General features: G+C 36.8%; 2 protein-coding genes across 2 annotated transcripts in view; one reads left to right on the top strand and one right to left on the bottom strand.

Annotated features, from left to right (window-relative positions):
- CCDC146 (coiled-coil domain containing 146) overlaps positions 1–22924 on the bottom strand; it is a 78950-nt gene that overhangs the window by 47653 nt on the left and 8373 nt on the right. Inside the window, 2 exon segments of the mRNA XM_068400604.1 lie at positions 20242–20408; positions 22744–22796. Of these exon segments, the coding sequence (XP_068256705.1) occupies positions 20242–20408; positions 22744–22796 (220 nt within the window).
- On the top strand, positions 2460–9038 carry FGL2 (fibrinogen like 2). The gene is made up of 2 exons (XM_068401304.1): positions 2460–3207; positions 6038–9038. The coding sequence occupies exons 1-2, from the start codon at positions 2460–2462 to the stop codon at positions 6742–6744; spliced, it is 1455 nt and encodes a 484-aa protein (XP_068257405.1). The 3' UTR covers positions 6745–9038.

Raw genomic sequence — 22924 nt, forward strand, 5'->3', positions numbered from 1 at the left:
TTGAGTTTCTGAAGGAAGAAGAGAGACCTGACAAATTGTTGGGAACAGACATTCCCTGACAGAACAGGAAGAAAGACCAGTCCTCAACTTAAGACTTCTCCGTGTAGGAGAAGCATAAAGATATCTGATGGAGAAATGGGTCTTTTAGACTCCAAACAGACTGCTGATAGCCTAGCAGCAGAACATCAGACTCATGACAAAACGAGGAGGAAAGTAGAGCATTTTAAGATTACAGAAATCTCATCCAAAGGAGGAAGTAAATATCCCAAAATGAAGGTATATAAGGGATCAAGGAATGAATATCTCAGGACAAAGATGTTTGAAAAGTTCAGATACCTCACATTACTATCTGAACTTTCTTTTCTTTGACATTCAACATTACTAGAAATTTCTGCCCTTCTTGAAGTCACTCAGTTCTAATGTTATTTTAGTCTTTCAATGCAGTACAACAGTCATAAATTATAACAATATTTGATACACATTTAAACATTCCAAGGCAATTCGTAAGATGTGGTCTACCAAGGATAATTATTATTAACTTTACAGATACAGAATAGTTTGTCCAATCCAAAGTCACACAGCAGATAGCAGAGTTCATTGTAAACTGAATACAGTGTGGGGGGAATGTGGCTTCCCAAATAACAAGGATTTAGGAACTCGATTTCTAAACCCCCTCAAAAGAGGCAGGTATAACTTTCCTCGATTTGACAGTTGCAGCCATACAGGAGAACAAGGCTCTGTAAATATCTTATTTAGACTGATAGAAAAAAAATAGGATCTTACAAATCAAATGAAAAATTTAAAAAATTTACTCACAAATTAAATTCATACATTTCATCTTCTGTTACAAACATCACAGTTTTGATGCATTTTTGCCAAAACTAAAGTGATGTCAATGTCTTACACTCAAGTTGCAGTCCAGGGAGGGGTCTTTTACCTCATTGCTGGAGAACTTTCATGATCTGAAAGGGAGAGATACACAGTTTTGCCACATAACTAAAAGCACCATGGTAGGTACTGGGATGTTCATTTAGAATATGGGAAAGGTAGTTTCAAAACCCATTTCTCAAGAAAATGCCCAGCCCATTGTGCTATGCAGGAATCTGAAGGAATTGTTTTCACACATTAGACAAGTAGGGTTTTTTTTTCCAAGCCTCCCTCCTGTACTATCAATCAATATAAGCCTGCGGTCTCTGTAAAAGCTAGTAACATTCCAGAGATCATGAACTTACCAAGTATGTGTGTGACTAATGTCTGTTTAATGTTTAATCTGTATTATGAGTAATTTCAAATAGGGTTTAGGGAAATAAATTGTTCAGATTGGACTAATTAAACAAGAACTGGTGTAAAAATCCTTTACTCATGCAAGTTATTTAGCTCTTGACTGAGCTATGAATGCACAAAGGCATGTCCATGTAGCCTTGCTTTGGGGCACAAGGCAAGTGACATAGATCATTAAAACTGCATAGACACCGCGTGAGAATGGCAAAGGTGGCTGTAGAATAAAAATGAGGAAGTACATGGCAATTGTCACCTAGCGCTGAAGTATTCCATTTGGTGTGAATAGTCACGCAACGTACGTGATTAACTCTTAAAGCTGACACAAGACACAATAAAAAGAAAAGCAGGAACCGAAAATCAGGAATACAGAAAAGAATACATCAACCTGATGGGCCCATGGGAGCTCCTTCCCTAGATCCCTGCCTTGCTTTAGATTTAGAATTCAGGACATTATTCAGAACACCAGGCTTTGCTTTGGGTTTTCTGGACAACCAATCCAACAGCTGGGATCCCATGCATTGAAGTGGGGGGGTCTTAAGTTCCCTTCCCTTCACTTAGAAAGGTTCAATAAAAAGTACTCAGAATCAGGTAACAGTGAATTTTAACCGTGATGTGCCATACAAATCATGAATATTCCAGGTAACTATTTAAGCAGTGCTAGGCAAAACAGAAAGAAGAAAGTGCTGCTCACCCTCCTTAGTTTATGACTCTATCCTGAAAAATGTTTGGAACCAAAACTATATGTGTGTTTCAACTTACTTTGGGATTTAAATCATTTTCATGAATACATCTATTCAGTTAAAAAAAGTTTTAGGAAGAAAGGGACTGAGTGTCAGTGAAGCTACTGCTGTGATAAACCTTAAACTGGGAAAGGGGGCTGCTTTTCACCTCTTCCACCTGCTGTGGTAAAACTATAGTCTGGTTTTCAAAAGCAGTTTTAGAACAATCAAATGTTAAGAAACAGATGTTAGAAGACTATCACAACACAGAGCTGAGTGATTTTTTCCCCCCAGAGAAAATCTGTGTACAACAAGGAATTAAATTAAACTGCCTAAGTGGGCAGCACACATGCATTTCATCATTTTGCTAACATACACTAGTTGTGAGTCAGGAATCCTCAGCGAAACGTGCTACCCTTGCAAGCACTACCTACTTTGCTCTGCTATTAATCACTCGTGATGCAAGCACTCCCACCCATTTCTGAGAACAGTGTAGGCAGTCTGATAACTCACAGGCTTCAAGCTGCCCTTATAAAGTTGTTCCACTTTTGCATACTTCCTCATATTGCTAGTTTCTCTGTGAAGATGAAGCTGCTCGTTTACCTAGTCTTGCTGAAGACAGCTCTCCTTGCTTTAACAAGTGTCTTTGCTGTTGTTTTAGAAGATGAAGAGGATGTTAAAGGAGGAAAAGTTACTGAGACTTGTCCTGTAAAGCTCAAAACTAATCGGAAATGTGATGAAGGAGAGGATTGTCCATATCAGATAAATCTGCCTCCGATGACCATCCAGTTGCCCAAAGAATTCAGACTGCTTGAGAAGACTCTCAAAGAAGTACAGACCCTTAAAGAAGCAGTAAACAAGCTGAAGAAAAGCTGCCAAGATTGCAAGCTGCAGGCAGATGACAACCAAGAAAGAGACAGCAGCAATGAATTCCTTGTACCTAATGCAGAAACTCCAGCAGAAAACAGCAACTTCCAAGATAACAGAGTAAAGGAACTGCAAAGCAAAGTTAACAGAATGGCAACCAGCTTAAAAAATGCAAAGAGCCAGATTCAGACACTGCAGGGTCGTTTGGAGAAGATGAGCCTCATAAATATGAACAATGTAGAACATTACATTGACAGCAAAGTTGCTAATTTGACGTTTGTTGTGAACAGCCTTGACGACAAATGCTCTTCTAAATGTCCAGCAATGCAACCAAAACCTGGTATGTAATCTGTTAGCTCTTACTGCCTGCATAAGCTTTCTGTGCATTTTACAAATATTAGGTAAACAATTGTAAATGTATTTTAACCAAATAGCTATGTTATTAACTTCTTATTAACTTAAAAAGTTAAGTTAATTATTATTAACTTAAGTTAACTTAATTATTAACTTAACTTAACAAGTTAACTATTTGCTCTTCTAGCGTTTATTTATACTCTGGTAAAACTTTTCAGCTGCCACTAGAGGGTTACTGAGAGCTGCAGGTGTTCAGTTCCTCCTAGAATTGGACTTTATTATGGGATATAAAACGTGAATTTTCAAAGGACTTTTTTGTTTTGCAATTCAATTAGTAAATGTGAAAAATTAACTTTATTTTACACCGTACTACCCTTCATTAAGGATATTAAATATCAGTGGACTATATATATTTTCTCCTTGGATAAGAAGGGGTAAATTTTCTCTAGGTGTGCCTTAGAAAACTGCCTGTTTTTTTCGATGTGAAACTGTAGCTATTCTGAAAAGGTCTGCAAGACATTATTAAACATCAAATGAATCTAGTAAAATGTTTAGTTTTAAAGAGAGGGATAATAAAATCATTTTTCTATCATCACAGCATCTATCTGAAAGGCTCAGCTAAAAAAGCTTATTAACAGTACTTCTCAAGTGGGTAGCATATGTACCATCATTTTAATACAAAACCCTTAGCATGAATCTAATATATAAGCAATACAAAATCAAAACCAGGTGTTATCACTGACAAACACCTTTTTTTTTTACTTTTTAGTTGTCCTAATTAAAATCAAGAAATAGAACTAATAATTTCTTTCTAATGTTGACTGTTATTAAGGGAAGACTGAGGGTGTTTTTAAAGTCATAAAGTTTTTATATCACATATAAGGATCTTTGAAAAGAAGAAAAATTCACTAGATTGTCAGTGTATTCTACCACTTAGATATCATACACATGAAGAAAGGGCTCTCTAGAGATAAAGCAGAGAAAGATCAGGCTGCATTACAGTTTTTAAGCCTCTGTTGCTTAGCATTCAATTTTAAAATAAAACTGTTCTGCCTGCCCATATTGAAACTTGAAGGATCTGCAGATGGTACAGTCTATGTACAGCTGAAATTCTTGAAAATGTGAAAAGAGCAAATGAATAACAATAAAGGTAATCCTTTTACTATATCAACAATTAGCTTAGAGCAGATACAAATCAGTATAAATCAATTACTCTAATTCAGATATAAAACATTCACAAAAAGAATGAGTGATATTTAGTATACTGATAACAGGCAATGAATCAAAGTCAAGTACAGTACTTCAGAACAGACTAAATTAATTTTAGATATTTCTCACACTGAAATGTTGGGTACTGTTTATAGCATATGATCATGTAGATATTCCTTATATTTTACAGTAACTGATGCTAAAAGTGTTCGTAGCAGCAATATATACATTATGAAAACTAGCAAGGGTAACAGCTACAAGTTTTTCCTCTACAGGACCTATTGCTGAATCCACTGAAATTAATAACAAAACTTAATTTAAATAGGAATTTAATAGGATTATAAAAGCATTTTATCTGAAATGTATATTTTCTGTCAATATCTGCTCTGAAACTTAGTCCACCAAAGATCTTACACAAAGTTCAGTGAAATAAATGAGAATCTATTGTGGATTTAGATTTGGCTTTTCAGACTTTGTGCTTTCATAGATGTCCAGTTTTCTGTACTGGCAAACAAGGAGTCTTGAGTCTTATTCCCTGCTGCAGCCTGAGAACACTCCTCCCTTTCAAGAAGTAGTTTAATTGTTTAAATTTTCTAGGAAAAATACGCAATTCAAGCATGCAAATGAACACACCCATGAATTCAAATCCTGTAACAGGAAAGAACATTATGGTTTTGACTCTTAACTCAGAACTTCTGAGACCTCTCTGTATCACATACTTAAGAACATGGAATTATAATACCATGCTGTTAAACACAATGGCGTTACTGGAAGACATTGTAGATCAAAAATGGATTTTCACTCTGCAGGAAAAACCTGGGAGTATTTTTATTCTGTATAAAATACATCACCCATCGGTGGGAAAAAGCTGTGTTAATGGCATATGCGAAAACTTTTCCTTACTGTATAGCCAGCAATGCCACATACACAGGAAAGCACCGTCACTTCTCTAGCTTCGTCTTTCTAGGAATCACAGTATTACTACAATAGATGAGACAATTTTATTACCTTTCTTCCTGCTTCCTAAAGTACAGTCAACATTAACATATGAAACATTCCTAATGATGTTATGTTCTGTATTAAATGATGTCAACTGAACAATAGCCAGGTTGAAGTCATTCCCATATGTACAAAGCTTTTTCTCTGACATAGTGCCAGATGAAGATTTACATTATAGACAGGGTGTGATGGTATACATTTAAATACAAAAAGGAGCAAGTGTATAACCACAAAGTGTTAGAAATATGGACTGAAGAAATCAGGCTGAGTTTACAGGAGGTAATGAAAGGATAAAGAGAAGAGTAGAGAAAAGGAGAAAAGGGAAAGCAGACAATAATAATCCATATTAGGAGTTTTGATACAAAAAGTCATTTAAATGGGCTTTTTTGGACAGCTATCTGATGCAAAGATCCTAGGTGGCATCTATTATAGAGTAAACCTAACGGAAAAAATCTGTTTGTCTCTAGAACTGAAATTGCTGTAACACTGTTTCCTATGTAGAAGTCTCTCCTATCCAAGTTCTGTATGCCACATCAGTCTGGGGAAAAAAATTGTTTATTTTTAAATTGAAATGATGTTTATTCTAACACTATCTGTTCTTCCACCAGTTACACAAATAATGCAGAGAGACTGTGCTGATCATTACACAGCAGGCAGAAGGAGTAATGGAATCTACAGGATTAGCCCTGACCCCAGGAATGACAGCTTTGAAGTTTACTGTGACATGCAAACACATGGAGGCGGCTGGACAGTGCTGCAACGGCGTCAGGATGGTAGCACGAACTTTAACCGAACCTGGAACGACTACAAAAATGGCTTTGGAAATCTTAGCAGGGAGTTTTGGTTGGGGAATGACAAAATTCACCTCCTGACAAAGAGCCAGGATATGCAACTGAGAATTGAACTTGAAGATTTCAATGGTATCAGAGAGTACGCGAAATACGAACACTTCTATGTGGCCAACGAATATCTAAAGTACCGTCTAAGTGTTCACGGCTATAGCGGCACTGCAGGAGATGCCCTTCACTACAGCAGGCATTACAACCATGATCAAAAGTTCTTTACAACTCCGGACAAGGACAACGATAGGTATCCTTCGGGAAACTGTGGAGCATACTACAGCTCTGGCTGGTGGTTTGATGCATGCTTGTCCGCCAACCTCAATGGCAAGTACTACCACAAGAAATACAAAGGGGTTCGCAATGGTATTTTCTGGGGTACCTGGCATGGTATGTCTAATGATATTCCCACTGGATATAGGCAACCCTTTAAATCAGTAAAGATCATGATCAGACCCAAAAGTTTTGTGCAGTAATTCTATACCTTTCTCTTGACTAGTTTGCATTGGATTGCACTCAAAATTGTACTTACTCAGTATTATACTCAGAATTCAAGTATTCAGTTATGTTTGGCATAAAATCATTCTAGACAAAACAACATATTTCCACATAGATTTTTAGAGATTGTTTGATCCATATAATGTATTTAAAACAGCATGAATGTTTCTGAATATTTACTGCTAAAACTTAGCACTGTTTAAGTCTTGGTATTGTTCTGCAAATAGTCTAAATATTGCTTTTGGTGCTTTTACTGACTGTGATACACCAGATTTTATGATTTTAAACTTTTAAATGGTCTTCTACAAATTGTGTCTGAATGAACACCTACATTTTAACCTGAAAATAACGCAGAGGTATAACTGATATCAATTTGTCAACACTTAGAATGAAAATTAGTCCCTCTGAAACAGCCTGACTTTTTGTATCATCTACCCTTCACAACTTCAAAAGTATACCATGGCAATATCAATATAAATTAGGAAAAGTACTACAAATCAGTATTTTTAAAGGACTAGGAAACAGAGGGCCACATGGTTTACCCAAAGACACAAAAAAAAAAAGCCTTGAAGAAAACTTAGAAAATGAAGACAATTCCTCAAATCTTATCCCCTTTATCAAAGATTATTCAAAGAAGTTGATGAAAGAAATGAATAAAAGCAAGTGGAAATAATGTAGAGAGTACGTAATGAAAGACACCATTTCTTGCTCATTTGGGTTCCTCCATTCAAGGTCGAGGTCCTATTTGTCGTTTGTGGGAGAAAGGAGCTGTTATGTAGCTTATTGCACATTTATATAGGCAGGTAGACAGGTAGGAAGAAGACACATCAAGAAGAATTCATGTCTTTGCATTAATGCCTCTAAATACATACAAAAGAGTTTCCAGTGCCATTTTGCTTTCTCCTGAATCTTTCTGGTAAGCCACATGCTACAAGATGACTCTTGCAGAGACTCAAGCTCTCATTTAAGTACTTCTCACTCTAGGTACCATTAGACCTTAAAATTATAAGAAAGATTATAAATATTTTGTAAGATACAAAAAGATTGTGTTCTCCTCATTTTCTGCGTGCCCCTTTTCTAGCCACAGAAACATGAACAACCCACTGGCAATTATAAACAGAAAAGAGAATATGTGAAAGACTTTTTTCTTCTAAAATACAACAAAAGAAACAATCAAATTTTCAAATACTTCAGGAAATGCAAATTAGAGATACTATTATTAAAGCTCACGTTGCAGAAAGCAAGCACACAAATTTGACTACTCATATCTATCACCCACCCTAGAAAGGATACATCTCTGTAATTACAGCGACTAACATCCTAAGCGGAGATGCAATTTATCTCAGCAAGAGGCTATTTTACTATATTGCTTATGCCAATCTTGAGATGCAGATAAACTATAGTAAGACTGTATTTCTTTACCAGTTACAGTATGGGTTTTGCTGGCACAGCCTTTATTGATTAAATAGACACATAAAAATAGTGTACATTTGACCTTATACTTTACCAATATGACATTTACCGTTTTTTAAGATGATAACAAGAATTATTATGGTTACAAGTTATGCAAATGAGCAACAGTGGCAATTGCTAAATTGTAAAATATTAATATATATATTTTAAGGAAGTAAATACTTTGAAGTATATTTCAGTGTGAAGTGTAATTTGGTTTATTATATTTCAATTTTAAAGAGTAATGGAAAATTTTAATTGCAAGATGTATAATCTTTGCTTGAGAACATGTTTTGAAGCTATAGAATATTTATTTTGGGATAAAAAAGATTTTCTAAACAAAAAAAAAGAAACTTACAAAGTATTGTTTAGAAGAGCAAATACCTAATTGCATATGATTATATTTAATCATTTTGCATGAAATGCACAATTTGCTCCTATTCATTATGTGGTAACTAGCTAAGTATGACTTACAGTATCTACAAGCTTCTACTTGAAAATGTCTTTTTCCTGCTAAGTTGTTAGAAAAGAAACTGTCCTTTTTTCATCCTGTTTAAAGGAAACTTTGTAAAACAGAAATTTTAAAAAAATAAGCAAATGTGACTAATATCACCTATGAAAGCCTTGTCTGATGTCTCAAAAAAAAAAAAAAAAGAAAAAAAAGAAAAAAAAAAGTGTAATGTTACACAAATCTGAATATTACCTGCCTGGAACTGTTGTATCTGAATCTCCATCAATGTGTACTAGTTTCACAAAGTGTAACTCTGTCTACGTTATTTTTGTTTTTCCTTGGTGTAATAAAATTAAGTCACGCTTTAAAGCTGTACTACTGTAATAGATGTTTATGGGGATTATAAAAAAAATTCTCATAAATTTTTTTATTAATTTTCTGTAGAAACTGAAGCAATAAGAAAACACAGATAACTTTAGATGACCAACAAAGACGACTGTTATGTGCCAGGGGAGTAACTGCTAGTAATGATAGCTCTTAAGAGATCCATTCTATGACACTTCAGCTGGAAGATAATACCAAAGGTGGAAACCTCAGACATCTTTTTGAAACTATTCATATTTTGGAAGAGAAAAAAGTAATTGTCCAATTAAGAATTTGCATGGCCTGTATCTTTAACATGAAAGAGGAGAGGAGGAAAACTCATCTGTTTTTTATATAACACACAACCTTTCAGATCACATGCAAGTTTCATCAAAGTGTGTGAATAGAAATAATACCCCAAATTAAAGCATACAATTTTTTATACAAACAAAAGCACTTGGTTTCTGCTTAAGGCTTAACAATTCAAAACATGTCTTTCAATTTAGGGAAAACATCTATCTAACACTGATTATGATATGAAAACACTTGTGGTTTTATCTTGCTAATATTTAAATAGTGAATTTTAGTAAAGATTATTAACAGCGGGTTTGCTAGCAAAATTCCTATGGGTTGTTTCCAAAAAATAAAGCCATAAACCCATCTGTTCAATGTGATCAGCCAAGCAGACTGTAATGTCTTGGCTTTCTATGCATTGCTTAAACATAAAAAAAACATAAAAAAAACAGAGAAGAAATGAAAAGAAGGTCTGAAAGCAGTGATTTTTCCTTCCTATTTTTATGCAAATATCTTATCAAGGTTTAAAGCTGGGCTGGCTATTAAAAGGATGACAGATTTACATCTCTATTAACCCTTTCTGTCCTCCAGAAGGGTTGGAAAGTTAAAAAAGTTTTAATAAAAAATAACAATGAAAAAGAGTACAATAATAATAATAGCAATAATGATGGAAACAATTATATGCAGATATATACAAAACCAAGATCAAGCTCCCCCGAAAAATATCACATCACCATTAGTGCTGCAGGGCAGGCTCCGGGAAGGCCCAAACTGGACTCAGCGGCAGATGGGAACTGGATTCAGGAGCGCATGGATTGGGATCAAGGGCAGGAGGAAAACGGACAGCACCCTTTTCGTATGCTGGCCATAGAAGAAAAGAGAGAAACCCTTATGATCTCTCAGCTTTATACTGAGAATGGCTTGTATGGGATGGAATACCTCGCTGGTCAATTTTGGGCCACGTGACCTGTCCACTCCTCCCTGAAATTGTGACTTTTACGGCCTTTCACTTGTGGACCGTAAGAAACTTAGCAGTGACCTTGGTTTCTATAGGAATAAGTATAAGCAAGAGCCTTTCTGCATACTATTCCTACCGTTACTTTAGTAATAATGATAAACTTTAAGCGCTATCAATCCTAGAAGCAGACACTGTCTGAAAAACATGTAGTCAGCTTCAGAAAGTGCAGTTACTTAGAAGAAACTTAATGGAAAGGAAAAATCACTGAAAGGAAAACTGGTTCTTTCCTGGTCCAAACCAGGACAAGAAGTCACTTTATTCACAAAATTAGGAAAGAGAAACTACAGTGAATGTTTTCAGTGACTTCCTATGCAGCCTTTAGCTCTAGGTTTGGGGAACTAAGCCCAGGTGTTCAAATCCTACTGAGAGTCATTGCCCAATTCAGTCAATGGAGTCTAGAGGGTGTTTGCCCACCTCCTCCACCCCGTATGCCTCCTCCCAAAGTACAGGCTACAAGTGGCCAGTTCTCTAAACTCCACCAACTGTTTTGACCAGATCCCTACTGACCACAATGGGAGCTTAGACACCTAGCACACAGGCAGGCACCTATGTTTAGATGTGTGAACCTCAAGGTACAACTCATCCCTCGTGCCAGTTGCAAGAGCCTGAACAGCATACAAGGCAGTTGAACTCTGCTGTCAGAAGCCCAAAAAGGCTTAGTGTGAGATTCCCTAGATGCTAGAAAGCAGCAACATCACACATATGCAGTGCCAGATCTCTGTTGGGAGCTAGATGGGTCACTTTCATTAAGTTGTTCTAGAGTTTTGAGCAATGCAAAAAAAACCTTGACACATTCTTTAGTGTTGTTTTTATGGTTACTGTTGTCTTGTACAGACTCCCCTCCCTATGCTTGTACTAAAGGAAACATCCATCACAGTTGAAGTACATTACACCTTGATGAAGGCCTCACCTCTTCCCTTAACCCTAGGGAAGCTGGAGAATTTTAGCACTGTTGAGTGGGAGGGGAATTAAGGGCAGCCCTATTCTGCTGGAGTCTGCTAAGTGCAGTTACTTAGAAGAAAGTTAGCTGAAAGAAAAAATCACTGAAAGGAAAATTGGTTCTGTTCTAGTCGACACTAGGACATATCTGTTTCCTCAATGGTGTTTTTCAGGAAAGACTGCAATGAAACTCAGCGAGCGAGTTGTGACCAACAGGTAGTTTGACTATTTGGTAGAAAATAAACTTGCATTTATGTGATTATTTTCAAAGGAAATTAAGATGGTTCTCAATCCACACCTAGAACACTGTGTTTATAACTGACTTAAACCAAAATCAAACAAAAAAAATATGCCAAATTTACTTAGCTTCTATGACTTACATGTCATAGGAAAATAAAAACAGGAAGGATGCAACTTTAAGTTTTCATAGAGAAAAGAGATAAGAACTAAATACTGGCCTACCAAAAAAGAGACTTGAAATATATTTTTAGAAATGTGTTCTGTGTTCTTTTTTTCAGGAGATAAAAGAAAAATATTATCATATATATGGGCCTGAAGACATTGATGTAAGTTTCAAAGAAAAATGGCTGAGCAATACCATCCACAGGCCCTGCTAAAGGCAAACATTCCACTTACTAAACTGATCTCTTTCATTTACAGCTTTAATGAAACTTTTATGGAGTTACAATATTTCTGCCAGAAGTGAATTTGGCCATCACCCTCAATGGTAACCAGAAACAGAAAATAATGTGTTAAGATGATGTGTCAAATCCAACCCTCACACAAGTCATGAGAACAGGCTATGAATCAATACTATTTTTTAAGTCCTCGTTCATCAATTTTTCTGATGTCAGTAAAAAAAGAATCTGTTTAGAAAATAATAACTGGAAAAAATATCCCCAATTACCTAATTATGTTCATATAATCAAGACAAACTGTAAGTCTAATTAGTATTACACTTCTGAAATAGTACACCAATATTTAGAATTACACAGTAGAAAATAATAAGTATGTTTTACACGCTTATTTTTAAGCAGTTAAATGGAGTCAATGATTTTTATGGAGAAGTAGGACCCACTTCGAGAAACAGAAATTCTCATTTCTTTCTTGGGACAGAATATAAAAGCCCCTCTGCTTACCTCTGCAGCTCAATTCGATATGCTAAACCCAAAGATAAGGATTCTTTCTCATGCAAATCTTTAAGGCTCTGTTCATTAAGGAATACTTGGACACAGGTTTTTTGAATAAGGAAACCAGAAATGACCCTTTGAACATTTAAAGTAATCTAATCTGTGTAACAGAGGATTCTCCACCACTGGACATTTTTATCAAATGTATGTTTGGTTAACACTGCTTTGGCTTCCTCACCAATGCAGCTGGGCTGACATAAACATCATAAGCCAAGGCCAGGTAGACTCACAATTTTAGTACAAGATTGCCCTGTTTTGGTATATCGGATCTTAAATACATATTTTAGGTGAGAAAAGGGGAAGAGGAAGACAGCTTTGGAACATAAGACATCAACATGCTAGTCTTTTTAAGTCTCATGAGTCTCAGAAATTGTTGAGAAAAGGCCAAAACCCAAGAAGATGCTGCAGTTAAGGGTTATTCCTTCTCCTAGCCTCGCAGCTTTAGGGAGCTGTGGTTCCTCTGTGTGGCATGAAATCTGCACTTGATTTTATAACAGCATAGAAGAAACTACACATCATAAATGCTTTCAAACGTGCTTTTCACAAATGAACAGAAATACCACCTGCTCTGTGATAATATGAAGACACGCAACAGCTTCCAGGCCTTGTTTCCTCACAATGTCATCTTCAAGTGGTAAAAAGAATCTCTCAATAGAAAGAGCATATTATGCTGGCTCTGTTCCCACTCCTGCTGGTTAAAGGCATCTGTAAATTCACCCCACTTCTCTACAGATTTTTATAGGAGTTACCACCAATTGGAACAATCAACTTACCTATTACAACCACCAATCGGTTTAACGTTCACTATGCAAACTATTGCTTGCTTGCTGAAAGCTGTTGCAAAAATCCCCAGACTCTAGCTTACAGACACATTATCATCCCTGGCTGACTCCCCAAGTGACCATATCAACAAAGCTGAAAAAGGTTTATTTAATTAGCAGTCAGATTCCTATGGGTGGAGGTGGAGACAACATCTGTCTTTGCTGTCTGTGCCAACATATTTATACAGCTTTTTTGTTGTGCCAGGAGCCTTTGGAGCATGTAATGTGGAGTGTGCCAGGATCAGCTTAAGTTTGAAAATGATGTTTGCATTCAGCAGCTGTGTTGTTAAGATTTTTACGTCTTTGATAGAGCACATACATGTTTGGAGAGTACTGAAACAAATTATCCACTGCTATGGTTACCATGCAAAAATATCCTGTTGATCATAACTTATAAGAGTAGAAAGCACACTCCAGTGTGTGTAGGTGAACAGAAATTAAACTGGTGCTCATATATAAAAAAAATTTCTATCTTAGTCTACCAAACTAGCTTTTCTAGGAAATTCTTCATTTAAAGTTGTGTTGACTTTCTTTTTAAGAAATAAAGTTGTTTACACCTATCATTTAACCTAAGTTAGGAGAGAATTAAAAACCAGCTTGTTGGCAAAAGAAATTGGAAAAGGCAATCTTTTCTAGAGTGGCATTGTTAGATATTGGAATGCCATTGAAGAAATATATGAAGTACTGATTCTTAGTATTTATTTTCGAAAGCTGTAGCCAACCTTTATGTGACTTTCTCTTTTTTCTTGCGGCACAGATGAGAAAAAAAGAGAAAAATGAAAAGTACCTTTCCCTCTGAAACCACATTTAAACACTGAACATATGCATCAATCCATGTTTTCAGTAAAGCCACGATTTTGATTAATATGGAACATATTAACAGGCAGCACAGCCTTCTGGTGTGTCAGTCACTCCTCTCCCAGTTTTGTGTCATCAGCAAACTTGGCTGCCCAGGGAACTGGTGGAGTCACCATCCCTGGAGGTATTTAAAAGACGAGTATATGTGGTATTGAGGGACATGTTTTAGTGGTTGACTTGGTAGTGTTAGGTTAATGGTTGGACTCGATGATCTTAAAGGTCCTTTCCAACCAAAACAATTCTGTGATTCTGTGATCTTTATTAGCAGTTCAACCATTTTTGGCAGTCAGGGGTAAGAAGTTCATCAATCTCAGAAAGACTCCAAGTTTCAAAATAGTCATGAAAAATATTCATGAAAGGTTCTTTCTGCTTCCTGATGGATGGTGGCAATAGGACACTTGGGCACCAGCAAAAAGAAACGTAGCATGATAGTAACAATTTCCACTTAAAAAAAAAGCAGCGCAATTGAAAGAGTCAGTGCTGATATGAGATAGGGGGCACAGTCCATTTTATCTTTACAGGACACAGAGTGCAACAGCCTGCATTAGAGAAATCAGGGAAATCTCCCAAAGGACTTTAATCTTCTGCAGGTTTAGATTTAGCACATAAATGGACAACGTTCATTAGCAGAAAGGGATTATTGAGGTATCTTCCAAACAAGGTACCCGCTCACTGAATCTGGTAAATAGTAAAGCACTTTTCAGTCACAAGGACAATATTTTATGGAATTAATAGCTCCCTCATAGCGTCCGCTACAAAGACACGCAAGATAAATATTGTAGAATCCTTTTTCTGATATTGTTTTAAAAACAGATGCATACATTTCAGTGAACTAACAACTATCTTTCTAACCCAAGAACATACCAACAAAAGGAAGAGAAAGAAAAAGCAAAGCATAGAAAAGCTCAGAGACATCACTCTTGAGTAAAGCCTAACAAGAACTGCTAATACTAACTGAAAAGGACCTCAGATTGGGAGAAGATACCCTCCCACCATTTGATTTCTCCTTTTTTTTTTTTTCCCCAGAAAAAGAGGAGCTTGTATCTAATTTATAAATAAATAGAATTAATTAAACAAAATTAAAAGATACTAGGCTCCGTGACTGATTTCTCCTTCTAACTGGAAGAGCCTGAAGAATACTAGTTTTTGGACAGTCTCTTGAATCAAAAAGATGAACCAGTAGATTCTGTGAGTAATTAATTCATCAACTTTATTAATTCTTAGAAATTTTGCAAAGATAAAATGGATGGAAAACTGTTCCTGGAGTGTAGTTGTCAATGATTCACTACCAAATTGGAAAGATGTATACAGTAGGGCTCTTTTTTTGTGTCTGGGATTAATTGTAATTTGGGTAACAAAACAAAAATTAAGCAACAGAAAAGGATTTGAAGACTAAAATTTATTACAAGATAAACATCAACAGAATCACAGAATGTTAGGGATTGGAAGGGACCTCGAAAGATCATCTAGTTCAATCCCCCTGCCGGAGCAGGATTGCCTAGACCATATCACACAGGAACGCGTCCAGGCGGGTTTTGAATGTCTCCAGAGAAGGAGACTCCACAACCTCTCTGGGCAGCCTGTGCCAGTGTTCAGTTACCCTCACCGTAAAGAAGTTTTTCCTCATATTTATGTGGAACCTCCTGTGTTCCAGCTTGCACCCATTGCCCCTTGTCCTGTCAAGGGATGTCACTGAGAAGAGCCTGGCTCCATCCTCTTGACACTTGCCCTTTACATATTTATAAACATTAATGAGGTCACCCCTCAGTCTCCTCTTCTCTAAGCTAAAGAGACCCAGCTCCCTCAGCCTCTCCTCATAAGGGAGATGTTCCACTCCCTTAATCATCTTCGTGGCTCTGCGTTGGACCCTCTTTAGCAGTTCCCTGTCCTTCTTGAACTGAGGGGCCCAGAACTGGACACAGTATTCCAGATGCGGCCTCACCAGGGCAGAGTAGAGGGGGAGGAGAACCTCTCTTGACCTGCTAACCTCACCCCTTCTAATACACCCCAGGATGCCATTGGCCTTCTTGGCCACAAGGGCACATTGCTGGCTCATGGTCATCCTGCTGTCCACTAGGACCCCCACGTCCCTTTCCCCTGTGCTGGTCTCCAACAGGTCTGTCCCCAACTTGTACTCATACATGGGGTTGTTCTTGCCCAGATGCAGGACTCTACACTTGCCATTGTTATATTTCATTAAATTTCTCCCCGCCCAACTCTCCAGCCTGTCCAGGTCCCTCTGAATGGCTGCGCAGCCTTCTGGCGCATCAGCCACTCCTCCCAGTTTGGTGTCATCAGCGAACTTGCTGACAGTGCACTCTATTCCATCATCCAAGTCATTAATGAATGTATTGAATAGTACTGGTCCCAGGACCGACCCTTGAAGGACTCCACTAGATACAGGCCTCCAACTGGACTCTGTCCCATTAACCACCACTCTCTGGCTTCTTTCCTTCAGCCAGTTCACAATCCACCTCACTACCCGATCATCCAGACCACACTTCCTCAGTTTAGCTGCGAGGATGCTGTGGGAGACTGTGTCAAACGCTTTACTGAAATCAAGATAGACCACATCCACAGCTTTACCATCATCTATCCACCAGGTTATGTCCTCATAAAAGGCTATCAGGTTGGTTAAGCATGACTTCCCCTTGGTGAAGCCATGTTGACTGCCCCTAATGATCCCCCTATCCTTGATGTGCCTAGAGACAGCACCAAGGACAAGTTGTTCCATTACCTTTCCAGGGATGGAGGTGAGGCTGACCGGTCTATAGTTACCTGGTCCTCCTTCTTGCCCTTTTTGAACAGCGTCATTATGACAACGGATTTTTTATTTATTTATGTTTCCGCTAAAATAGGAAAGCTACTATACAGCGCAGGGAAGGGCAAAAATTACAAGGACAAAAATTATGAGAGTGCGTAGGAGGCAATTTGTTAATCAGTGTTTTTTATTTTCATTCTGCCTCATCTTGTCATTTTGACTATTTAATCCAGTTTCATGTCATGTTCTGTTGCTTTTTCTATACAAATGGCAATTTCAGTATGTCCTGTGCTGCTTTAGCAGTAATAATAGTGTTGTAACAAGGACAATATAAGGATAAAGAGAGAGGTAAAATGTATTATATTACCATCTGTTGCAAAAAAAATCATAAATTTGCATGCAAAGGATGAGTATAAATTCAGACCGTTTTGCTGAAGCTAGCTACTAGTGAAATATTAACTTTATAAAATTAATAGTTCTTGAAATTTAGGCAATGTACATGACATAAAATTCAATACATTTTTTGCTGCTTTTTAAGAACCAGATTACACATGGTTTATAATGCACTAAATTAAAAAAGAAAACAATATAATTTATTACATGTTAATGTAGCATTTATCCAAGTAATATATTTATTTCATCACACAGGTACTAGACTTGTCATTTTCCATGAAAGTTATTAACGTGATGCAGATTATTTCTAACAGCGTACACTAGAAGAAAACAGGATATGAAGAAAGATTCACAAGTCAAGAAATTCAATTAGAATTGTTAGAGCAAAGGTCTTTATTTCAAGGACATAACAACAAAGGCTAAACAAAGTGGAAAGTTCATTTTATGAATGTATGACAATCCTCTAACCAACAGCAGTGGAAGTACTGAGTTAGGCTGATGTCAACTTAGTAACAAATAAAAACACTTGGTGAAAAGAAGCAAGTCATGATGGACTGAGTGGCTTCAGTTTTTAATATTTATACCTAATCCACAAGACTAAACAATGTTACTATCTTATTAAAAATGAAGGGGAGGGAGTGTGCATGTTTGACTTCTTGCTATTTATACGTTTGACTATCTGCTATTTACATGAGAAAAACAAGACTGGCTTGACTGGAGGGTTACTGCTAGAAGGAATATATCTGTTCTCAAATAAATCTTAGAATATTAAAAGGTGTCCCTTCTGGTAAGCATTTGCTGCTATGCAGGCATAAATAACTAGCCTGTAAACCAGAGACAACATGATACTATTCTGCTTCTGTGGAAAAATTCTGAAAGCTATTCCAAGAAACAGAAGCCAGTGTCAATGCAGCAACCTCTATGGTGACCGAAGTCATATATTTGTCTCTGAATTATGTATAAAGTTCAAAAAAGGAAAACAAATACGTCAGTGGAAGAGAAGAAATGTGAATAAGTGATGAAAAGCCAAACTGATCTGTAAAGCACAAGTACAAACTGTTAAAATCTATGGCAAGAATAAATGAGTCAGAGTTCCCTTTTAAAAATTGACAAAATGACCAAAAGACCCCGTTATGAAATCTTATGTAAATTGCTTACTTCAGTTTTCCACTGCACGTTTTTTCCCTGAGCTGGGAACAACTTCCAGTATTGAGGTTACCCTATATTTCCCATTAATGGTTTACAATGTTATCAGAGTTAAACAATTTGGCCTTAAATTCGACATGCAGAATAATCAGTTCGGAAAGATTTTTTTGGGGGGAAAAAAAGTCAGTCAAATGATCTGACCGTTTTCTAGAATAAGGCTAGAAAAATATCTTTTCCCCATGATTAAAAATAAGGAAAACAAAACATAAATATAGAATATCTTCTAGAATGTTACACTATTTAGTTTTATTTTACTTGGGGAGAGGCGAGGGGTGAAGATATCTTGTACTGGGCATATGCTTCTTGTTGACACATCAAAAATTCCACCACAACTGAAAATATATAAAAAAAGCATGCAAGTAGCTGGAAAATAAAATACTCCCTGAAGTGCAGTTTCCATACTTGCAGGAGACAGGAGGATTTCTGTAAGGCGAGAGGTCAACTGTCTTTGAGAGTTGAGCTGTCCTGGACTTCTGCAGCTGCCTTGGACTGAGAAGAAAGGGGTTTTGTGCTACAACAATACTGGAAGCTGTGGGCTCACCATATACTGGCACTGGACCGAAAGTGAAAATCTCTCTCCCTCCTGTATACTTCACTTGAATGCATAAGAGATTAGAGAGAGATTAACTGTGCAGCTTCATGCTGTGTTCAGTATGATCTAATAGCAGGACAGGAAAGGGATAGTCCTGTTTTCCTCTTCACTACAAATTCTCACCCCTTCCTTTCTACTGGCCTTAGGTCCAAGGCAGAGAGAGGGAGCTGGACTTGCAAACCTATCTGACAGATCCAAGCTGGAAAGAGCCCAAGGTAAAGTAACTTAAAGTAAGAACCTTAAGAAAAACATGAATTATGAACAAAGCTTGCTTAGGATACAAGAGAGATATACATGTTTCTTATAAAGAGGGCAGAAATTGATTGCTCTCCATTGTTACTGTGGGACAGGCAAGAAGAAAGCTGCTTTATTCATTCCAAAGGAAATTTAAACTGGGATTTAGGAAAAACTTCTTTTTAAAAAACTCTAGCAATGGTGAAATGCTGGGAAAGGATACCCAAAGAGCTATCTCCACCAATTAAAAACTTAAAGAACAAATTAGACAAATATCTGCAGAGAATCTACTTCAGTGTAAATTTTGGATTAGATGATCGCTTAATGTCTCTTCTGGCATTACATTTTTAAGTATTCCATTTGATATATATTTGATATCTTAAATTCTAAAATATTTCTAGTATTCTTAAAGTTTCCTTAACAGAGAAAATTCTGCAAAAGAAACTGAGTTCCAAAAGGTTTCTTCTATCATCATCAGTTAGTAGAGCCTCAGGAGCCACTTACCTTGGATTTTTCCTGCAGCTACTAAGCCTTTCTAAAAATCATGATGCAATTACCTCGACAGCTAGAATACTATAAAAACAAGACCTCTTTATTCTCATTCCCCTTAAGGCCATGATCACTAAAAAAAAATAACATGGTTATCTATTAAGCACAACATGGCCAGCAAGAATATGCCCCATGTATGTTTCTGCTCATAAAATGTTCTTACCACTTAGAAATAAAATCAGAGAAGAAATAGGGAAGCTACAGACGGCCTCTGGTAACAACCTTCGATTCCTAACAACAAAATATAGATTTCAGATTAATTGATTTGGACGCATTATTCACAGATATTCATAGATAATTAACATTATCTATGTTACAGATAGAGAAAGGTGGGGTACATGGTGTACATGGTACCTCATCTAAACACTGAAATGCAGGACTTGCTGTTACATCAGTGGATCCCTCATCTCGGCTATAAACTGTTGGAGTTAGAACACAGATGGGTTGCTCCTTCTTGATTTCCAGTTCTGCGTCACTGGAACTGGAACTTTCTTCACGGGTCTGACTCATTGTTTGAAGTTCTAGGAAGTAACAAAAATACCAAAATACAGTTCATTAGGTCCAGGGATATACATGACTGTGCAAGATAAATGGATAGTGTAAAGAACACAACATCAACATGTGACACCCACGTTCAAACAACAGAAGTCACAATGTGAGCAAGCTAGATGGGTCTACAGTTACAACTGCATGAAAGACTTGCGAAGGGCTGCACTATCACTCTATCATTGTTTGAGTATTTTTAAAATCCTCTAATAGTTGGCTATGTTACTGTCACATAAAGGTTAGATAACATGCAAAACAATATTTCTGTAAGAACAAGCACTGAATAATAGATTTAGACTGTAAAAGGCCGCTAGGGTCATCTAGTCTGATCTCCTGCTCAAAACAAGGCTAACTTCAAAAGCCAATTGAGTTGCTTAGGGCTTTGACCAGCTGGGTTTTGAAAATCTGTTAAACTGGGGACTCCAGCCATTGCCTTCAAGAATGGCTTATAAAGGAAACCCCCAAGTGGATGGCACTTCTAGAGATATAACTGCTATGATCTTTTCTCTGTCTTTTCCGTAAGACTAAGCCAAGAATGTGTTTCCCCTTCTCTCCATCCAACATAAGCCCACCCTTCACTGCGTCCCTTGACCTTGCAGGGAGTAATTACATAGAAAAGGAACCCCTTCATAGAACACAGAGATCTTGAGGACAAGAACTGGTCTAACTTGTGTGAGTAGTATGATTTAAGTTATTCATGTCTGTAAGTCATTGCATGACTATAATTAAAAAAAAAACACCAAACCCAACAAATAAATGCTGAAACCATAGAAAATGAGAAAACATGATATAATAGCTGAGAATAGGAGGTAGAAAAATACTGGAAAAAATAATTCTTCTGAGATCTCCTCATGTCAGAGCTTTTATGTAGTACTAACATTTCAGTTATGTACTGAATGTTACTAAAAATGTTACATTTTTAGTATCTGTGACCTCTGCTAAAATAAAATGATCATGAAAAATATCCAAATGAACTACTTCAAGAGTAATAATAAAACTCACGGGATTCAAGCTGTATTTTGATCCCTAGTACAGTGTGGGATCCCTTTTTTCTTCCCCAAAAGAAAGAGCTTTAAAAGAGGCTAAAATCCGCATTTTATAATCGTAGCTTTGGTATAAGCTTTATCCTGAAGAAAGGTCTTTTTCAAATTAGGTGACACAGTTTTAACAAATACAGAGACAGAGATATAAAACAAAGTTGGAACAAGTAAAGTTGTTGGAAAAGATAACTTTCGTACAATTATATTTGAGAAAATCCCACTTTCGTAGCTCTCATTTAGGAATAGAAATCTCTAGGATTCTTGCATTAGGAACAGCTAGATCAAGGACACTTATTAATTACTTCTGAGCAAGATGAGACCTAAGTCATCAAGTTACTATAACTTCATTTAACTTCACTTTGTGTTTACTATCTCAGTCTAGCAGTTGAGAATTATGTTCCCAGGCATCAATCATCAGAACTGTTTGAGGTCTGGGAAAATGCCGAGATGGAAGAGGGAAATGGGAGGTGGAATACAAGGGGATACAATGCTCCTGGTACCCTGATAAGACAGCAATGTCCATCAGGTCAGTACTTGTCATTATATCAAATGCCAATTAATAGCTGTCAAAAACATCTTCTGGCATAACAGTATCTTAAGAATTTTGTATATTCAAAGAGTTTTAAAATATTGACCTTTTGCATGAAGGCAGCATGAAACAAGACACAAACATTTCAGGAGAAAGACAAAAGAGATATGGGATGACTAAAGAGAGGCAAGAAGTGTCTTACAGAGGGAAGAGAGGGGAACAAGGGCTTCTGAGGCACACAGAAATCTTGCCATGACATAGTGAGATAGGGGAGCCATAGAGTATTTGTAGAGCAAAACACGGCAGAAAGTGGAGACGGAGCACACATGGAGGAATTCAAGAATTCCTTCACAAGTTCACTAAAGTTGGCTGTAGGTAAAGTGAATGGACAAATCAGTATCATATTTCAGTTCCAAATTTTGGAAGAAAGATTGCCAACTTCTGCAAGTGTTTACCTGACACAAGCAGATCTTTCCAGATTAACTATTATGCAGAACAACTATTATACAGAGATCATGGTATTCTGCTGTAGGACAAAATCATTATAAAATCCATATCAGCTGCCAAAGATGCAGAATCCACCTCAGATTAGTCAGTCTTGACATCATTCAGCCTTTCACATAACATATGAGAGACCTTTCTCTTTTAAAACAGAGCTTTTTATTATAAATCAAGGACAATCAAAATTAAAACTGTAATAAAATTGAGAAGAACTTTTGAGAATATTTCAATGGTATATACCCAATTTCTCCAATGAAACAACCACAGCAATTTTGCATTCCAAAGCCAGAAAGCTGACAGTTAAGAAAAATATAATTTCTTTTTACAATTGTGGTGGGAAAACGGATATAAAAATGTTGTGTTGTGTCTATCCACCTTTTGAAAACTCATGTGTCTGTAAAGGTAGTGAAATTTAAACTGT

Source organism: Nyctibius grandis, chromosome 5, assembly GCF_013368605.1.
Source record: "Nyctibius grandis isolate bNycGra1 chromosome 5, bNycGra1.pri, whole genome shotgun sequence".
NCBI classification, from domain to species: domain Eukaryota; kingdom Metazoa; phylum Chordata; class Aves; order Nyctibiiformes; family Nyctibiidae; genus Nyctibius; species Nyctibius grandis.

What these genes read in the sequence shown, in the direction of transcription:
- FGL2 (XM_068401304.1), top strand. Translation starts at nt 2,460, where the DNA reads ATGCAAGCACTCCCACCCATTTCTGAGAACAGTGTAGGCAGTCTGATA. An exon ending in AGCAATGCAACCAAAACCTG is followed by an intron (nt 3,208 to 6,037) that starts GTATGTAATCTG and finishes TTCTTCCACCAG; the next exon opens with TTACACAAATAATGCAGAGA.